The 19,714-nt window shown below is 46.9% G+C and overlaps 1 protein-coding gene across 1 annotated transcript; it reads left to right on the top strand.

The window, feature by feature from the left end:
• Positions 1–657: 657 nt before the first annotated feature.
• On the top strand, positions 658–9,169 carry LOC144103117 (uncharacterized). Its single transcript, XM_077635981.1, has 4 exons — positions 658–947; positions 2,242–2,407; positions 7,799–8,709; positions 9,053–9,169. Exons 1-4 carry the CDS (start codon positions 789–791, stop codon positions 9,125–9,127), a joined length of 1,311 nt encoding a protein of 436 aa, XP_077492107.1. The 5' UTR covers positions 658–788; the 3' UTR covers positions 9,128–9,169.
• Positions 9,170–19,714: the final 10,545 nt, after the last annotated feature.

Consider the following 19,714-nt stretch of genomic DNA (forward strand, 5'->3'; position numbering starts at 1 on the left):
GGTAGAGTGCGGAAATGCTGTTTGCTGCGTTGTTGGAAAAAAGGAGGGAGGAACTCCTTTATTATTGGCCTAAGCTGAATGCCTCCGATGATGATGAGGAACCCCTTTATTATTAGCCTAATATGAATGCCTCCGACGATGATGTCAAAGGCCTGCAGGACGAGGAATATTTGGTCATCCCGGCAATCCTACTCAATCTGCAAGCGCTCCATATGAGGGTTGGTCGATGTTGGATGAACGGAGATTAATGTGCGACAGGACACACGAACATGGTTAGGCTTATGGGTGTTTAACGTCCCAGAGCGACTGAGGCTATGAGCGACGCCGTAATGGAGGGCCCCGGATAATGTCGACCACCTGGGGTTCTTTGACGTGCACTGACATCGCACAGTACACGGGCATCTATAGCATTTCGCCTCCATCGAAATGCGACCACCGTGACCTGGATCGAACCCGAGTCTTTCGGGTCAGCAGCCGAGTGCCATAACCACTGAACCACCGCGGCGGCTGCAGGTTCGTTGGAGAGGAGCAGTCATTATAGCAGATGTTATTAGGGCGTTGTTGACAAAGCAGCCTCATTGAAGGGTTAAGTGAAGACCGGGACGGTGGCCGCATCGTACGTGCGCGGCGGCAAAGAAGAAGGCAAAGAGGCTTGGCACGGGCCCTTGCGCCTGCGAAGAAGAGGAAGAGGCGCTACATTCGGCCAGGGCTCGCTCGCTACGCTGCAGCTCCTCTGACGCGGACAAAATTGGGCGCCGGGCGCAGAGGTTGGGCTACTGAATGCATGGATGGACAGCGTTGCCTGCGCTGACTACCTTGTGGTGAGCCAGATCCTCGACTACGTTCCCGTCAGCGACCTATTCAACACCAGCGAGGTGTGCCGCCTCTGGCAGGTCATCAGCCTCGGCCTTCTCAGGCGGAAGCTGCGCTACCTCTGCTATTGCCACGTGAGTCTCGCCAGTCCCAGCAGACGCGATGGGAGGAGAAAACGCGCGCACCTGTTTTTCGGCATTGCAGAGAGAAGACTGAGTCGTTGGGCGGTTGCTACTAGAGGGATGGGAGCGTGAACTGAATGCGAGGTACCCAGGCGCGGAGTTTTGCGGAACTTAAAAGGGCATCGCAGGAACATTTGTGGCGTGCCTGCTTATCGAAAGCGACAGCACTTTCCAGCTTAAGGGGAGCGTTTCAAACAAGAGCCTACTAGCGCGAATGTATTCAACGTGGGAGTGCCTACAGCATAAGCGTGTATTTACATTTCCCTCTTTAAGCAAGGTGTGCGCGAGAAGGTGGGGTCGGTAGTTACGACCGCACGAAACGCGCGCCCGCATGAGCGTCACCCCGCAGCGCATTCTTAATTTGGTGGTGTGCGTTACCCTAAGCAGAGTGGCGAGAGGACCACCACAGTTAGCATTTGTGTTCACGTTCAGTTCTTCGGTAAGGCTTTTTCCCCTTCCGAATGAGGAGAAGAAGAAGAAGAAGAAGAAGAATGTAGAACCTGTGCGCACAGCAGCATACTCTTGATATCTCTCACCTGCAAAAAAAAGGCAAGCAGTATTTTGAGCCAACACACGGCTTAGCGTCACGGCATCTACTCATACTGCGAAGCAGCCAACAGCGGCAGACGTAGTGGTTTCTTTCTACTTCGTTGGCCTTGGTGAATGCATATAAGCTGAACAACTGAAGCCAGGTTAAGCGCGCTGCGACAGCAACGCGTGGTGTGCAAGTGGTATTCACACGGGCGATGGAGTCCCTCCTTAATCAAGGTCGACTTCACCGACGTCACGCGTTCCACAGGCTGCGCGGAGACGCAGCTTCTGGTTTTTGTCCGGCGGCGGAGACTGAGATTCTTTGCTCGGCCCGCAGAAACGGTCTGCTTTCTGTGAGGTTTTCTTTTTTTTTACAGGCGCGGTCTGAGCGGTGTCTTTTTTCGCGTCTAGCAAGTCCACAACCCGTGTTCTGTGGGGCTCTGACAGTGGCGTCCCCTGTTTTATAGCTGATGGGCCGTATGGGAACAGTAACGTTCCCCTGGGCTCCCGGCTGCCCGTGCCATTGTGGGAGAGGGAGTGCTACCGTGGGGCGTCATCCAGCCCATCCCTCCGCGCCGCGGTCCCCAGTGTGAATATCACTTTACTCGTTTGCAAAAGAGTAACAACCTCATGGCATCACATGCAAAAAGTTGATCTAATTATTGTTTTTAGTTTTGTTTTCACACATTTCTCCGTTCGATTTTGCTTTTGACAGATAAAGTCTGAGGAAAAATGCCAAACCACAGCAAGCGGTCTGCCAAAGTTTCTGGAAGACTTCTGCCGGGACCTCCGACGGTTTATCCAAATTGCCCGACAAGCGGGATGCAGCCCCACGTTCGGTTTCCTGTCGTATTCGTCCAACCCGAAGGACGAAAAGGCTGGTAAGTTAGCGCTTACATGCACGTTCCGCACATGCCCCACATCGCGTGCTTCTCCGGGCAGCCGGCTTCTGCCGCCTTCGAACAGCTTTGCATTAGGCTTAAGAAAGGACACACGCGACTCGAGTGTCTTGTTTCGCTGTTTACCGTGTTAATCACAAATCTTAACTCTTCTTCGGGAGGCTATGACCAAATGTGACAGCATCTCTGTCGATTGATGTTCGAGCCTTATATTCCTTCACTTGTCCTAGCGGCAATACAACGAATCTCTCTGATCGCCTCACAAAATGTTCTCATACTACATCGCGACACGTAAAAGAGGAGAGTTTGCGGAGAAATGCTGTCTCATCGAGAGCCAGTAGTCCGATGACTATCTTCTATGCATGGGGGATTTCCATTCTGTTTCTCGCTTTGCCTACATACTGTAAAAGTGAAGCGGCAAATTAAAGCAGTCGGTTACTGATGCTGCCCGCATATTCGATAATTATGGGCTATGAGAGAAACTGGAGAGTGTGGGGGGGGGGGGGGTGTAGTCATCAGTTTAGATGTCAGTTTCCTTAGCCTAGTGAGCAGCACTGAAGGACGTCGTATTGGCAAAGGGCTGAAGCTCGCAGCCAGCTTGCAACTCGCGCGGCTGCTCAATTTCAGCCTGCAGAACGCACGGCAAACTATATGGAAGGATACGACGGGGAACGATGCGCGCATTTGCGACGTAAGACTTGTGCCGGAAGTAAACGAAGAGCTGAGCAGTGATCGGACTGCGTTGACACTAATATAAAAATTAGGCGTCACGGAGTGCTCAAGTTGCGCTCAGATCACTGCTATACAGAAGTAAATTGCATGTCGTCCAACACATCGCATTAAAGGAATTAAGTGTCATTTACATGTGACGTAAGCATGTGGCAGCCCCTTGCGTAACATGCCAGAAACAGAGATCGCCATTTCCGTTATTTGAGGCTGGCAACTGACGTTTTGCAAGGCAGAATGATAGCATTTATGCACAACATGGCGCCCATAAAAGCGAAAGCCGTCCGCTTGAAGCCAAACTTATCTTCGTGGCTTCTGCATTGCCGTTGTCATTCACCGGCTCTCTCTTTGACCTTTATCCTAAGTTTTAAAAAAATGTAAACGCATACCCCTGCCCCTATATTTTTTTCTGCGATCTCACCTTGATTTTCTGCTCCTAACAAGGGTTTTCGCTACTTCTGAAAATTTTGTTTCCCTCTTGCCACGGGAACAGCGGACTCGCGACGCCCGCTTGTGTTGCGATAAAGTAACCAAGAAAGTAAAAGTGCCGACTGATTTAGTAGCCCCAGCATGCTCACTTGGCTCTGTGCTGCTGCTATGGATTCCCTTGAGCGTCATGCAATGACGTACGCAGATGCAAGCAATACTTTGAATGATAATAAATGGACTCCTTAATAATACGGACCGAACAAGATGACTGATCCTAGCTGCGACATGAGCACCATATGCGGCCTTCCGCCTTCTGGCTGAACCCGTGTCACTGAGTTAGGCATTTCTATAACTATCATACAGGTTGTGCCTCGCTGTCTTGAGCCGAAGGTTTAAGAAAAAGCTGGTGTAGGTTTAAGGGAACAAAAATTCAGGAAATGAAATCCCTTTATGAACTTCAACTGTTCAGAATACGCTAAATATTCCACAGCGTTGGAGGGAATCACGAATGATGTAATTCCTGAATATGTTGCTTCATTCTGAACGCTTTTACATGCTTTGAACGAAATGTGGGAACTCAGCAAAATCACGAGAATGCGGACGTTCGAACTTGCTGACAGCAACTACGGCTGCGCCCTCGCTGGCGCACCTTGTCAAGGGCCAGAGCGGGAACGCTGTCAGGCTAGGGGTATTCAAAACTGTCGCTGCTGCCGCAAATATCCTAATTGAATTTCGCGATCTTTGTTCACAGCGCGAACTCTCAGCATAGCTATGAGGCTAAGAAAATTACTCCATTTGTGATTGTCGTAGCCGCTCTGAAACTTACGGTTAGAAACTTGAAACTTGTTTAGATCTTCAGGGTCGTAGTTTTAGAAGTTAATTAATTTAAGGTAAAGTAATACTGAGTGATGAGTCGCTAAAGAAATCGAAAAAAATTATGTCGGCCATACCGTTGGTTTGTTCGCGCTAGAATTTCGATTAGATGTGGCACTTGAATAATTTTGTTTTATACGACGCCTTGGTCGGGTATGGGCCTGAATCGTGTAGAATTAATCCAAAGTCTGCATCGTATGGGGCGATACCGGACCAAAAAAAGATGCTTCCGCAACAGTTTCACTGGCAGCGCGAGCTCTTGTCAGCGGCTGAATCATAAAAGCAGACGAATGACGGGAGACGCGAAACGAAGAGTGCTCCCCAGCCTTTCAGAGGCGAGAGATGGCGCTGCCAGTAAAGCTGTTGCGAAATTACATTTTTAGGTCCAGCATCGCCGCGTACGATGCGGACTTTCGATCAATTCTCACCGATTATGGCAAGTACCCAGCCCAAGCGTAGTGTAAAACAAAGAATCTTGTCAAATACCACATCCGTTCGAAATTTGAGCTCGAGAAAGCAAGCGGTTAAGCTGCGATAATTTTTTTTTTCAATTTTCTCTCAGCGACGCAACACTCTGTAGGTTAGTAGGAATAGAAATGCCACTGTCCTAGTTATAGAAATGCCACTGTACTCAACGCTTATTTTGCCACGAGCGTAGTGTACGATCAGGACAATGAAAAACAACACCTCGTTGATAACAGCGTGACGATAGTGAACTCCATGGTACTCGCACCAGTGACTCCTTACGAAATCAACAAACTTATTAATGGGATTAGAAATGACGTTGCTTCTGGTTTTGATGAAATTAAGGCAATGCCAATCAAACATGTGTCTGAAATCTTATCGCCCATCATAGCAGACATAGTAAATAAAATGTTTGAGACTGGAATCTTTCCGGACTCGCTCAAGATAGCTCGCATCTGTCCTATTCACAAGGGTGGTGCTGAAGGAGACGTAAGCAACTATAGACCAATCTCGGTCCTGCCTGTTCCATCGAAAATATTTGAAGGAGTCATAATTATAAGATTAGAAAAATTTTTCGCAAAATATGGGGTAATAAGTGATATGCAGTTCGGATTCCAAAAAGGTAAATCTACAGAGGACGCGCTTCTCAGTATTAAGCATGATATTATACATAACTTTGAGCACAGGCTTTACACGCTAGGATTGTTTGTCGATTTACGGAAAGCTTTTGACTCGGTGTGTCACGATGTGCTACTAATTAAACTCAAAAGATACGGTGTTCGCGGCGTTGTCCTTAGACTGATAGAAAGTTACTTAAGCAATAGGCTTCAATATGTAAGCGTCCACCAAGAAACGACTGAAAAAATATTAATTAAACAAGGTGTTCCTCAAGGTTCTATTCTTGGACCGTTACTATTCCTGGTCTATATTAACGATCTTTGTACCATCCATAATTTTCCCAAATTAATAATGTACGCAGATGACACGAATATTTTCTTCACTGCACGCACCCTTACGGAGCTTCAGGAGATTGTTAATAAATATATGGAGTCACTTTCCGACTGGTTACATGCGAACAGGTTACAGTTGAATACTAATAAAACCAAATATATCATATTCGCTCCAATTAATAAGCCAATGAACAATAATATTCATATTACCTTTCGGGGCACTCAGTTAAAACAAGAGGTGAGGCAAAAATTTCTGGGAGTGTGGTTTCAAGAAAACTTGTCTTGGAACACCCACATTGATAACCTTGCTCTGGAGCTGAGTAGATCGCTCGGCTGCCTATATAGAATAAGTTCACTTATACCTTTGTGGCTTAAAATTTCTCTTTACTATACTCTCTTTTATTCCAGACTTTCCTACTGTATTTTGGTTTGGGGTACCACCTCTAGTAAAAATTACCTGCGAATACTCAAGTTACAGAAGCGCGTACTTCGGTTGCTTGAAAGGTATACAGGACACCCACAAGACTTACCAACAGGTCCACTGTTTGTAAAGTATTCTCTGCTAAGAGCTGATGAAGTTTATTGTTTCAAGTTATTGCAGTATGTACAAAAACATAAACTTCACGTAAGTAGTAGCCCTGTCGAAACACATACGCTCGCCCTTCGGAGGCAAGAGCGCAGAAAGCCTCGAACGCGCACGAATTATGGCAAACAGCATTTAAATTACCAAATTCCGGTGCTTCTAAACAAATTGCCTGATGATGTTAACCTAGAGAAACCAATGAAGAAAAAAACGGTAAAAGCATTGGTTATTGAGAAAGAAATTCGTTACCACTGACTTCTCTTAAAATCATGTGTAGCGTCTGTAAACCTGTAGTTTTTTTTCTCTGTGTTTAAGATATCCCTTTCTTTTTTTTCCGTTCTTTTTTTTCTTTTTTATATGCACATATGTTTTCCGCGATGACTGAGCTTTGCACCTTTGTTAATATTTTATTCTCTTCGTTGTTTATATTTGTGTATAGTCATATGTACTGCATCCTGCAAGACCTAGAAATGTGTAAAGTGGAACAACAAATGTGTGTTTTTTGTAATGCTGTCGAAACTGCATGCGGAGGGAGAGCCTCGTCAGGCCAATAGCCTTTAGCTTTCCCTTCGCTTTTTTTCTTGTATTGGAAAGAAAGCCAATGAACAATCACAATCACAATCACAATAAAATAACGCAGCTTGCTACACGGTCCGCCAAAAGTACTGCTTCTCCTTTCATGTTCGCGAACTGTAAGAGCTTTTCCTTCCCAAGACCTTGTCTTAGTCTTGCATTGGGTGGGACGCAGTGTCTACTAATTAAACAACTTAATCTTGCGAGCGTGAGCTACATGTTGCGCACAGCTCGCCGCAGCCCGCTCACAATCTCTTGCTCTCGTCGATGTTATGTGCTTGATATTTAAATCAAGCAGCTTAAGGCTGGCTTTTTGTTCTGTAACTTCCTTTAGGTACACACATTTGACACTCTGGACATGATTTCCCTTTGTAGGAAGGGCGCTCGCTTGCAAAGCTGACTTCACTATCGTATCCATTAAAAGACTGCCACTTACATGCTTCGTTTTGTATACCTGCTGAATTCCGCTCAAGAACGGGCGTCAGGACAATGATACCACAAGAGCGTGTTTCGATTACTTTTCATCCAGTTTTTCACTCATGCGTACGGCTTCGACCCTCGCCTTTGCCGTAATGCCATTCACGTCTTACCTGTTGTCTCGGAACCTCGTCACTATGCACAGAACCTACGGGACCATTGACTTCAAATGCTCCTTGCTCTTAAAGTTTTGTTCCGTATGCTTACGACTTCCCCAAGGTTGTTGTCTTTGCATCACTCGTCGCCTTGAGGCCCGGAGCGAGAGTGCCAGTGACTGCATTGTCTTCGCTTTCGCAGTTGTGCAACAGGTGCAGAGACAGCTGCCCCCAGAGTGTGTGGTTGTGTACCACCGGTCGAAGACTATAACTATGCGGCCGCGGGACGACCCTACCAAGGCGTGCAGTGTGCATCGGGGAATAACGGGAGCCTTCCTGTTCGGCCCATCACCGGGGGCGCCTTCGGCTTGCCGCAGCCGCAGCAACAGCCGCAGCCGCAGCAACAGCCACAGCAGCAACAGCAGCAGCAGCCGCAGCAGCAACAGCAGCCACAACAGCCGTGCTGCGGAGGCGCCGGGCAGCAGCAGGTCGTGCCGTGCTACGGAGGCTCCCGATGTCCCGGCGCCCCCGTACAAGCGCCAGTGCAGTTTCAAGCGCAGCCGCCTGGAAAAACTGTCCAAGCTGTGGCGACGCGCTGTTCTGCGACGCCCGGTGGAAGATCCCTGCCTCCGGAATGTGGCCCCGGGTGTCATGCTGTTCCACTCCTTCCGTATACCCATGGAGGACGGCCGGTGCCTGACAACTCACTGGAGAGAAGAGCATACGGGGAGGGTTGTGGCCGTGTCGTTTATGCGTCTGTTCCAGCAACGCGATGCAACGCGTGTCCGCAGCCTGCTCAGCAGTTTCCGTCGCGAGTTCAGCCCGTGCCGCAGCAACAGCAACAGCAGCAGCAACAGCAGCAACAACAACATTCACAGCAATCATCGCGCCAGCAGCAGTACTCCTCGCAGCCCAGCCGGCAACAGCACCAGCAGCCGAGACAGCAGCCCCCGGGACACGTTTGTTATCGTCCTGCAGAATTCCATGGAGGATACGCGGGAACTTCAGGCACTAGTGGAACTATTCCCGCAGGTGCCAGTCATGTCCATCAGTGGTGAGTTCCTCCGGGACGAAGAGCTCCTGCTCTTGGGGGAGCCTCTCGCCCAGCGCAAGGTAATTTTGCTCTCGCATTTCGTACCGCCACCTGATGATGCACTCCTGCTGTTGAGACTGCACCAGTCTCGACACCAGGAGTGCATCGTCAAGCGGTTCCCACATGTAGTGCACCACGGTTCGGTACTTAGAGGGGGTCAGATTTTTGGCCCCGACTGTATAGCGTGTTGTTTTAAGATGTTAATGATAAGCAGTAAGCGATGCCATTCGAGTGCGCCCTTTCAAATTAGGCATTTCTTTGTAACTTCCATTTAACCTGCGCTTCAGAGCGCAAATGTAAGAGTGTAGTTCATAAGTGGACAGGCCGTTTTCAAAGCAGTTCTCTGTCTGTGTAACATTTCAGGTGATCGTGATGGTCGTGCGACTGCTTCCGTCCGGCGCCGAGAACCACGTAATTGTGGATGACAAGATTGACTGAAAAATAAAGAGCGCCTGGCTGATGATAGCATGACGATCGATGCAGCGGGTCAGACCTTTGATATGAGAGCACATTTTGAAGCCTTGTGAAGCTTCATTTTATGATTTACATGGTGAGGTTTACCAGTGCTACTTTAACGGATTTATGTAGCCTCCGGGAATTCAAGAGTTACCACTGTCCCGTATAACTTTAATATCGAGTAGAGATTTCGCTCGTTATGCGCGAATGATCGCAGGTGTAGTGTTGCACAAGGCATGCGGCGTTCTCCCTTTTCAATTTAGTTTGTCACTGCAAGGAATGTTGCGAGGTAAATGTGTCGTAATGAAATCGGGAACGAAATGCTGACTGCATTACGACAACACGAAGGAAAACATGCAGTAGTTAGGACGCATTAAGGGGGTTGAGACATTAAATTTTGGGGCTATAAAAGGCTTGTTATGGGCCTCTGTATGTAAGGTCACCCACGGCGAAGTAGTAGCTGTTGTTGCCTTAGTGACATGGCATATACCCACGACGGGAGATAGGCCAAGGTTTAGTGGGGAGAGCCAAGAGAGTAAACTGGTGCCAGGCTTATGATTGTGCCTTGGGTGATATATCAGAATAATTAGAGGAAAGAAAAGAAAACAAAACAACGGGAGAGAAGAACAAAGAATTGAATACATGAAAATTCCTAGAAGATCGTTTATATGCGGAAATTTTGGATACAATTAGCAAGGGAATCTGCCGCTAGCTGTTGTGTTACTGTGGAGGTAATCGCAAACTTGATGCGATGAAAAACCTCTGGCGCTCGCACCGAAGGAGAGGAGAAGCGGGACCGACAAAGTGAGTCCCAACTTTGTAACGGAAATTTCTAGATGCGTCCTCTTCTGATATGCAAATCTCCGGCAAGGGAGTAGAAAATGATCTAACGTTTCAACTTCTCCACAAGCCGCGAAAAGGTTTGTGGGACTGATCCCGCATCTACATAAGTAAAGATTTAAGCGGGGGATCCCGCTCCGCATGAGTGTCGTCGCTACCTCACACTGCCGGGATTTGCGCTCTCTTAACATATATTAATTCAGCTTCCAAGAGCCCCTAATACTCTTTCTCAAGGTCGATATCCATCGCTAGTGCTATAGTTGGTGACATACTTATTCACAGCATCCGATAAAGCAATTTAAAGTAAAGTATTGGATACATCGCAAAAAAGCAGTTACAACGAGCGAGGAACGCCGGTCCTACGCGGTGTCAGCAATCTGGCTATTAAGAACGGTAAACTGGGCGAGTTGGTAGGGATTCACTTTAACTGCGCAAAAAAAAAAAAAACAGAGAACAAGACGGCACGACGCGGGCGCAGACTATCAACTGATTTTTTATTCAAGGAAAATAAGCCTATATATGCATCTTCAAATCAGTGGATAGTCTGCGCCCGTGTCGTGCCTTCTTGTTCTCTGTCTTCGTTTTTTTGCGCTGTAAAACATGAATCTGGCTATGTAGCGCTCTCTAGGCTGGCGCTCGCTTTCATGAGCGATTTTTGCCAAGTTACCGGACTGCGTAAACAAGTAAATGTACAACCGGCGCAGAAAATAAGAAATTATTCATCCTACGTAGAACGTAGCTTTACATTTAATGCGGAATAAACGCGCAATTGCTGCCTAGGCAGCAATGTAAACAAGAGTAGTGCTGAGGTGCAGTGGTCGTCATGGGAGCATTCCTGGGGCAAATCCGTTCTCGCGCGGTAAATGCCGAATCTTGTACAATTATCTTGAAGCATTCATTTAGCGAATACACAGACTGTGTGCTATACAATGAGCCGACAAAAGCGAGCTGCAGACATCGTAATCAGCAGCCACGAGACCTGGAGCAGTCCCGCAGCGCGGCTGCGCGGGCGGAGTGAAGTGAAGACAGCGACGGCCATTGGTCGGCACGAACAGTGAGGCATCGTGCCGTTGTAATGTGACCAGGGGATCGTCCGACTGACGTGCTGTCTGCTACGGGCCACCGACACAGACGTACGCCGAGCATCGGTGTAGTGTGCAAAGCAAAATACAACGCAGAAACCGCGTTGGCATACGCGATATGCATACAGAGATCGGCCCAAGCGAGCCGCTTTGTTTCAGAACTCGTTGTCGCCCTTCGCCGGCTTGAATTTGCTTAGCATATCGCAGTACCGGCCGGCATTTCGAAAAGCCCTGGTATGCACAGCATGCGTACTAGAGCAGACGACGCAGTGGTCCGTGTGTCATTGCTTTTGGGGCCCACATGACTAGGGCTGCTGCTTTTCCTTGGGAGTGACGTCATAACACACCCTGGCGCTCAGAAACCGAAACCAAAATCGCTCAGTATAAATAATACGATAATAACTTATTTACCGTGCGTATATGAATCGCGGAGCACGGTATAACGCGCCCTGGAGAAATGCGCAATGTTTGAAACAACACGCCATCCAAAAATTTGGTCTCCGTCCTTAAAAAAAAAAAAAAAACATTCGCGCAGTGCTGCTGAAACTGCATGCATAAGGAAGACGATGCTGAAGGGTAGTTAATATCAAACAGATTTTTTTTTAAATTTCAAGTGAGTTTACGTAGTTTTTTTGCACCATGGAAGATGTTTTTAATGTTGCTTGGTTAGTTTTGTGGGTACAGGTTTGATTGGCAGCGCGAGCGTATGAAGGAACAACACCGTCGGAGAAAATGCATAAGCGTATGTGTAAACGCGCTTAGGCGCTCAAGATATTTGACTAGTGGTGAGTGCAGGCGACACTGCACTCTGCTCTTGCCTTTTTTTAATCAGACAAAATTTCCCTTCAGATCGCAGAGTACCATTGAACACCAGTGGGGGCGCATTAATATAGAAAATGTAAACACCGTAGACAACTCGACAATGCACGAATACCACAAATATGTGGGGCTCAACTGATTGTACTATTGTGCATATTGAACTGTGGATAAGGTGACATGCGATGGCATGTAAGAAGCCACCTCGACACTTCATACTCGCATATAAATCGGCAAGTTTCCTCGATGGCTGATGCGTTTGCCTTTAAAACATTCGACCTAACAGTGAACAAATTCGACTAGGACAGACACAAGGCACCTTTAATAATCGGCATGGACAGCTACGTCAACACAAAGAGGGGCAAGGCGACCGTAATCCATGAAGGCACAGAAGCTTCATGCCTGGTTTCGAAAGCTGTGACTGCAGTTCACCGTATAAACGAACGAACCAGTAGCGGGCGCAGGAGTCGGAATAGCTCCTTGTCTCTGCTCGGAACTCCCTTGCAGGCGCACAAAGGGCACAGCTGCATGGAGCATGATGCGCATGCGCATGATGCTTCAAAGCTGTACGCATAGCTAGTAGGTAAGTAAGTAAGTAAGCAAGTAAGTTCTTTATTCCAAGCATGTGTACATGAGGGGGAGGGCAAAAGGCATATTAAGCCTGATGAGGCCCGTCCCCCCTGGTGCACCTGACACAGCAACACAGTGTAACATGTAACATATAAACGTCACGTGTAACCTATAAATTAATATAAACGAATTACAATGGCAAGCTTAACACAGACACGTAAAAAAATGGAAGAAAATAAGTAGTCATTTACATCATTGATCAGGAACATTTCCACGAGTGTAAGTTTATGAGGGTTCTACTAAAAGCATATCTGTTAATTTTTTCCTAAATAAGCGCTCATTTCTGTATTTATGGGTGAGATTTTTTATGTTTGTTAGAATTTAGAACTGTTATCTGGTATATCGTAGTTTGAGAGCCATAATTTGTTCTTATTCTGGGCGGCCTGGTACAATAATGTCTTAGCTGGTATTTTTGGTGTTGGTCAGTGTGCATAATAGACAGTTTTAGCGGAGCGTATTTGCGCCTCCGCTCCGGTAAGCCGGCTAGCGGGAGCGCTACTGCGCATGCGCCGAACGGTCAGACGGGAGCGCGCGAGCGGACCGGCCCTTCCGTTCCGCTCGCGCGCAGTCCCAGCGGAGCGCGGAACGGCGAGACGAGCGCGGCTCACGCTAGGCCTTCTGGTCTCACTCTCACGGACGCAGAGTCAACATGGCAGCCGTCTGTTCTGCAGCTGACATGGAATGTGCCTCGGCCTCCGCGGAACGCATTGGCGTATGCAACCGCAAACCAAGTAAAAGGTTCCGCATCGATGAAGATCTATGCCTTTTGCGCGAGGTAGTCGCAGCAAATCCTTTTAACAACCCTCGCGTTTGGGACGACGTGCGCCGAAACGTGGCAGGTGCAGTGGGGCGCGATGTCACTCTCCGCGGAGTGCGCGACAGGCTGGACCTGTTGCTCGGATATTTCCGGCAGCAAAACAAAGCGAACCTACGAAAGTAAGTGTTTGTGTACGTATTTTGCCTTGCGCTGTGCCTGTGACATATACGTTGCGTGCGTTATCACACAATCTAACCTGTTGCTCTCCTCAGATCCGGAACAGAGGAACAATACAACGAGCTGGACCAGCTCCTTCAAGAAGTGTCCGACATGGCACATGAATTCGGATATGCGCCCAGAACAGTGCCGAGGAAAGGAAGCGCAGCGGCACCGTGCAAAAGGGTGCTGGCGGCGCCGTTTTCGGCTGCTGCCGAAATGCGCTCCACCCAGAATCAGAGGGACGAGGCTCTACTCTCGATGGGCACGGAAGGTGGCCAAGCCGATGACGGAGTGATGAGCGGCAAGTTTTGTAGTCATGCTTTCTAGTAAACCCGTACAATCCTTTGAAGTCGTGAAGATAGAGTGTATATTGAACTCAGCAATTGCCCTGCATCGAATAGCACGGGGTTGACGTTTCTAAAACTGGCTATAAGAATATTGCTGCCGCGTGTACTGAGAGAAAAAAATCTTCACAAACAAGCTGCCCAGTGTTTACCGCGGGTTTTGTAAATGCATAGACTTGCACGACTCTTTGTTGTTATAAAATAGCGCCGCATGATAAGTCTGTGGGTTTGCGAACACTACTCATCTTGGTCTATTTTCTGGCATTTGCAATAATATGTCATTCTTCCACGATACACACCGATGTCCAAGTAGTGCAGTAACACGGCCTGTTAGTCCCACAGAGCATAGCAAGGTGCAGCGGAAGAGAAAGCTGATATTTTCTATCGTGTCAGTCCACTTTTTTTTTTCACACAGATGTGGTCATGCCAGCAACAACATGCACACTAGGAGGATTGTCTTCATTTATTTGTATTCAAAAGTGGTGTTGGAAAACGTTAATCATAGCAGTGGCATTTCTCTACTGCTGCTTTCTTGCAGACTGTGGTGGGTCAGCAGCCTCCAGGATGCTAATGTCGCTGTGCAACCTTGAGGAGGAGGCCCCGCTGTCCCCACAAAGCCCGCGCTCTGTCCGCACAGAGCACGTCCCTGCAGACTCTGCAAGTGATGATGCTGCTGCAATGGCACGCCAGCCATAGCCACAGCCTCGGCAAAGGCGAAAGAAGCAGCGAGCGCAAAACATGCCCAAAGGTGAAACTAACACAGTACTGCAAACAGCCTAAAGCATTCTTGGGTGGTGCTTTTGTGTGGAGCACTGAGTAGCGCTTGAGCACATTATTTCATTCAGTTACTTCGTTGTGCATCACAGCAGACTGATGTGCAGGCAGATGTGACTACGTGCATGCTGGAAAATGTTTAGGCTTGGGCAAGTTGGTGTTAAAATTTTTTTAAACTAGGCAGTGTCAGAATAACTGGGCACAGAGGGCTATCTTGACAGAAACATGGCGATAGGTAGCTCAAGTCAGAAATATTTGTCATTCATTTAAAGATGTCCGATTGAATTCTGCCCATGACCACTGCATTTTGGAGGCAAAAATAAAGAAATGCTCATGTGCTGTGCGACGGCGGATACGAAAGTACCCTGAGCGGCCTAAATAGCTTAGAGCCCTCAACTAGAGTCTCTAATAGCACGCATGCAGCTTCTCCTTGTCAACCACAGCATACTTGTACTGAGGAGGGTTTACACTCGAAAGGGCTTACTCTTTCATGTCCCTCAGATGTGCAAGTAAAGTGGTACGCATGCACTCATGAGTGAGTTGCTCACGTGTGAACATGGCACTGCTACCTGTTGAAATGTTCTGAAGTATACAAACACAATAAAACCAAGAGCAAAATTATGACAATGGCAAAACATGAACTTGTATGCAGTTATTAATTGTGTAGGTATTTTGACGTGTAGAAAAAGAGCATGCAACTAGTAAAGAAAGATAAATGGGATAACGGTTTAACGGTTTTATTGAAAAAGATGCATAGGTAAGGTGTACATAAATTGATTATTACAGAAGGAGGTCCCAAAGTGGAAACTGTCAGGGGGACCTCCTGTAATTAATTGCATATTTGAAGTAGGATAAACATATGGCAGATAGCAATTACATAGCGGAAAACAGGTGCAATGGAAACTAAGATCTGAACTAACAGTTTAGGCATGCTAAACTTTAAAAACACACTTTGCGAACAGAAAAAGAGAAAAACAAGCACTCAGGCAATAGAAGTCGTGCACAATACTAACAGGTTTCATTGGCGTGGCAATTGAAGGCAATTATGCAGTACATAGTTTTTAAAGTTTTTATAAAATTGTGCTTCGGTGCGGAATGATTTGATGATTGCGGGTAGCGAGTTCTAGACAGTGATTGGGATACTGCTCCAGACAGTGATAAGGATACTGCTTTATTCACCATACCTTTTTTTCTGGTCGGTAATTTTTTAACTGTGTATCCATAATTTACTCACGCTTCAGTAAAAATCACTTTGAAGCACTGCAGTGTTTGCACTACCTTTTAGTAGAGCGCCCAATCTCTGAGCTGCCATGACGGGGTGGCTTGTTGTGTTGAGAGGCTGTATGTTGACAGTGGCAAGTGCACTCGAATGAGGAATTGTAACTTCGGACTCTAGGGCACTTTCTAAAGGTATATTTAAGTGAGGGAGAAGGAGTTGATGGATCATGTGTACACCAATTTTCTTTTTCAAATGGAAGCTTTTGCAGAAAGTGCTCAGCTGCCATCTTAGCAGTGTTATTCATTATGTCAAACTCTCTACAACTTTTACGTGACCAGCAGGTGTGTAATTGGAATACAGGGTATTTTTTTCAGGTACGACCTCTGCACCTTGACAGGCGAATGCCAAACTTGAAATTGGTTTATTTTTATCTGACAGCAAACACTACACAAGTGCAGATGGAAAGAAAAAAGCTGTCATTTGCAGCTTGGACCCTTGCACCTACTGGGCACATGGCATACAGCAGGTTACAATAACAAGAAACAACAACTTCTGCACACTGTTCAACATGTAATAGTACACAGTTGCACTGAAGTTAACAGTACCAACCTCACAATACAAATACAGCTTCACAACTTGCAGCATAAAGCTTAGCATCTCGGACCTTACTCTAGCATACAAATTCACACAATTGAACATGACAACCTGGTCCACAAGCCATTTGCACAACATTATAATAGTTATCACATGACATCACTCAGCTATACATATATTTCCACTTTGTTTCATGTGTGCTTACTTCCAAACAGGGTGGTAAAAACTTTTGCAAACACAGCGTACAACCTTTGTCAGCTGTGTCCAGATCAAAGGGGTAGCTTTTGAGCTGTGCAAGGCTCCTGCTATTACAGGCAGGGTAAGCACGCTTGTCACCCTTGCTCCTAAAGCTCTAAATCTTCTGGAATGTTGCTTCGTTGCTCAAAAGGCACCACTAAGAATGTATACCGCTCTAGGGTGAACCCTGTCGGCCGGATTGACAAATGCTGTACATCATGTTTACTTCTGTACAGAGATGCAAGCCGTGTTTACCCTCTTGGTGTGCAACTATTTGAAGCGTAACAAATGTAATGCGCTCTGAATGCAACATTTGCTCCATGAGTATATTTACAACATGACTGTAACTGGTTCAATAGTTTAGTATCATTCACGCTCTGGAGGACACTTAAAGTGTTTTCTCTTTGTTTTCCTGATAGGAATACAAGGACTCCAAGGAATGGGCCTAGAGCTCCTGGCCCGAAGAGAAGAGTACGAGTCTCTCCTCAAGAAAGAAAAGCTCGCGCTAGAAAAACGCCAACTGGAGCTAGATGAACGGAAACTAGCTCTGGAAGAGCGGAAAGTGAGCACCGATGAGGAAACGCATGTACTGCAAATGAATTCCTGCAAAGATCGATATGATCAGCTATTGGAACGGATGCAACGCATCGAGGATTTGTTGCAAGAGGAGAGAGCAGGAAGGGACAATAAAAAATAAAATACTGCAGTTGGTGCACCATGTTTTGTGCTGCCAGAAATAATGGCTGTGTTGTCATGCGTACCTGAAATCTGGGGCTTCGGTATCCAGAAGGGTATTAAATGCATTTTACCTTACCGTCATAAAATTATACGCTATAAATTACATTAAATGTTTTCCGTGGCAGGCAAACATGGTCATTAACAGTACAACCAAGTGGTGCAGGGAGCTCTTAAAGTGCTGCTGCACGTTGGCACTGTAAGGGAAGCTTTTTTTCTGTGTTTGCTACGAATCACTTTCACAATAATGAGAACAGAACCTTGACAGTCCTGACGTACTAGCATGCGCAGTCCAAGCAACATGCCAATTGTGCGAACCTTTTTTCCGGTCCAATAAAGAGAGCAAGACTAAAAAGGTAGTGCACGAAAATCCGAGACCAAGAAAAATGCATAGAAATCTGCAGCCAGAGGGGGGAAGAAAGAGCTGCTATGGCTTAAATTGATCTTGTGCTGCTTATAATAATAATAATAATAATAATAATATTCCTTATTTCCATCGGGATGATGGAGGAGGTTGTGGGTAAAAGCTGCTCGTATACGGCAGCTTGACAAAGGCACACATCCCCCCTCTACAGGGCTGGAAGTGTTCAGTAAAAAAACTTTTGAAGTTGAACTTATAATCCATGAAAATGTACCGACAGAAGTAATGCCATTACAGCAACCCGCACTGCTCTGAATGTCTGATGTCAAGTTTTATGTAATTTACCTTATGTGCTCTCCATGCAGCCATTAATAGACAGTTTTAGCAGAGCGTACTTGCGCCTCCGCTCCGCTCACGGTTCCCGCTCACCCTGACCGGAGCGTTGGCTATAAGATTTCTTTTTAGCTGAGCGGGAACGAGGCGAACTGCACAAAGAGCCCCCTGGCGTTGAAATGTGAAACTAAGCAAAATAAAAAAAAGAATAGCTTTTTTTTTCTGTCGCATTATAAAGGCATATTTTTGCACGTAAACATTTTATAACATGTAAGGTGAAATGCATATGCTGTATTTTAGCAGACGGCTTTAATTTTTGTTAACGAGCACATTTGCGAGCCAACGCCAGATCAGAAAGTAGTCGTGATGAGGCGAGCCTCCTGTTCGTTCCTCGTTTGTCTATGCGCGATACGTGCAGCGTCCGTCTTGTAGCGGTAGCCAGTTCTTTGCTTCCATGGTATTTAGCTGGCATCATGACACAAATGAGGAGTGTGCTGCAAGACCCACTCTTGTTGAGTCAGCTCACCTGGCGCGACATTGAAGACCTTTTAGTAATGGAATTGTTTTCTGTGACTCGGCGGGATCCGCTTTCGGCGACCGGGTATCTTAATATCGACGCCATGGAAAGTGGACTTTTCCGGTCGTATTTTCGCTTCGAAAAAGCCGATGTTAGAAGACTGAAAACTGCTCTGCTCATTCCCGACGTCATCTCGACGCCGCAAAGAGTGTTCGTCCCTGGAGATGAAGCCCTATGCATCACTTTGCGTCGCCTGTCATACCCAAATAGGCTCTGCGAATTAGAGCAAGTTTTCGGCCGGCACAACTCAGTGATTTCATCGGTGACCAGCAGTGTGCTCTCACACATAGAGATCAGCTTCGGTCACCTTCTAAAAGATGTGAACAATCACAGCTGGCTTGATTTGCCTGCAGTTGAAGCATTCTCTCAGGTGAGCAATTCATTCGAATTCCTTAAACCACCATAACAGACATTGACTTTGTAGGCTGTGCATTTCAAAGGAGCTCCCCTTCACAACTGCTGGGGGTTCATTGACGGAACCGCCAGAGCTATCTGCAGGCCGTCAACTAGCCAAAAGCTGTTCTTCTCTGGACACAAACGCATACACGCTGTCAAGTACCAGTCCATCATGTGTCCGAACGGCATCATATGCCAGCTCAGCGGACCATACTCTGGTAGCCGGCACGACGCTGGTGAGTTCCTTGTTAAACTTTTTTGGCATGGCTTGAGCACAACTGACTTTTGTAGTGGAAGGAAACAGCAGTTTAACAGGCTTACTTGTTTACATGTCTTTCAGGTATCCTGCGGAAAAGCAAGACGTACGAAAAACTGCAAAAGCTAGTGCAAGGGCACAGCTACTGCCTGTATGGGGACCCTGCCTACCCTTTGAGGCCACTGTTGTTAAAGCCCTATGGTGGAGTGAGGGTAACAGCACGACAGGAATCGTTTAATAGGGAAATGAGCAAAGTGAGACAAGCTGTCGAGTGGGGCTTCGGCAAAATCGCAGGACTGTTTGCATTTCTCGACTTCAGAAAAAATCATAAGCTCCACCGGCAGAACCTGCCTCGCATGTACAGGGTGAGTGCGATTCTCGCAAATTGCCACACATGTG

This window comes from Amblyomma americanum, chromosome 1 (genome assembly GCF_052857255.1).
Source record: "Amblyomma americanum isolate KBUSLIRL-KWMA chromosome 1, ASM5285725v1, whole genome shotgun sequence".
Taxonomy (NCBI): domain Eukaryota; kingdom Metazoa; phylum Arthropoda; class Arachnida; order Ixodida; family Ixodidae; genus Amblyomma; species Amblyomma americanum.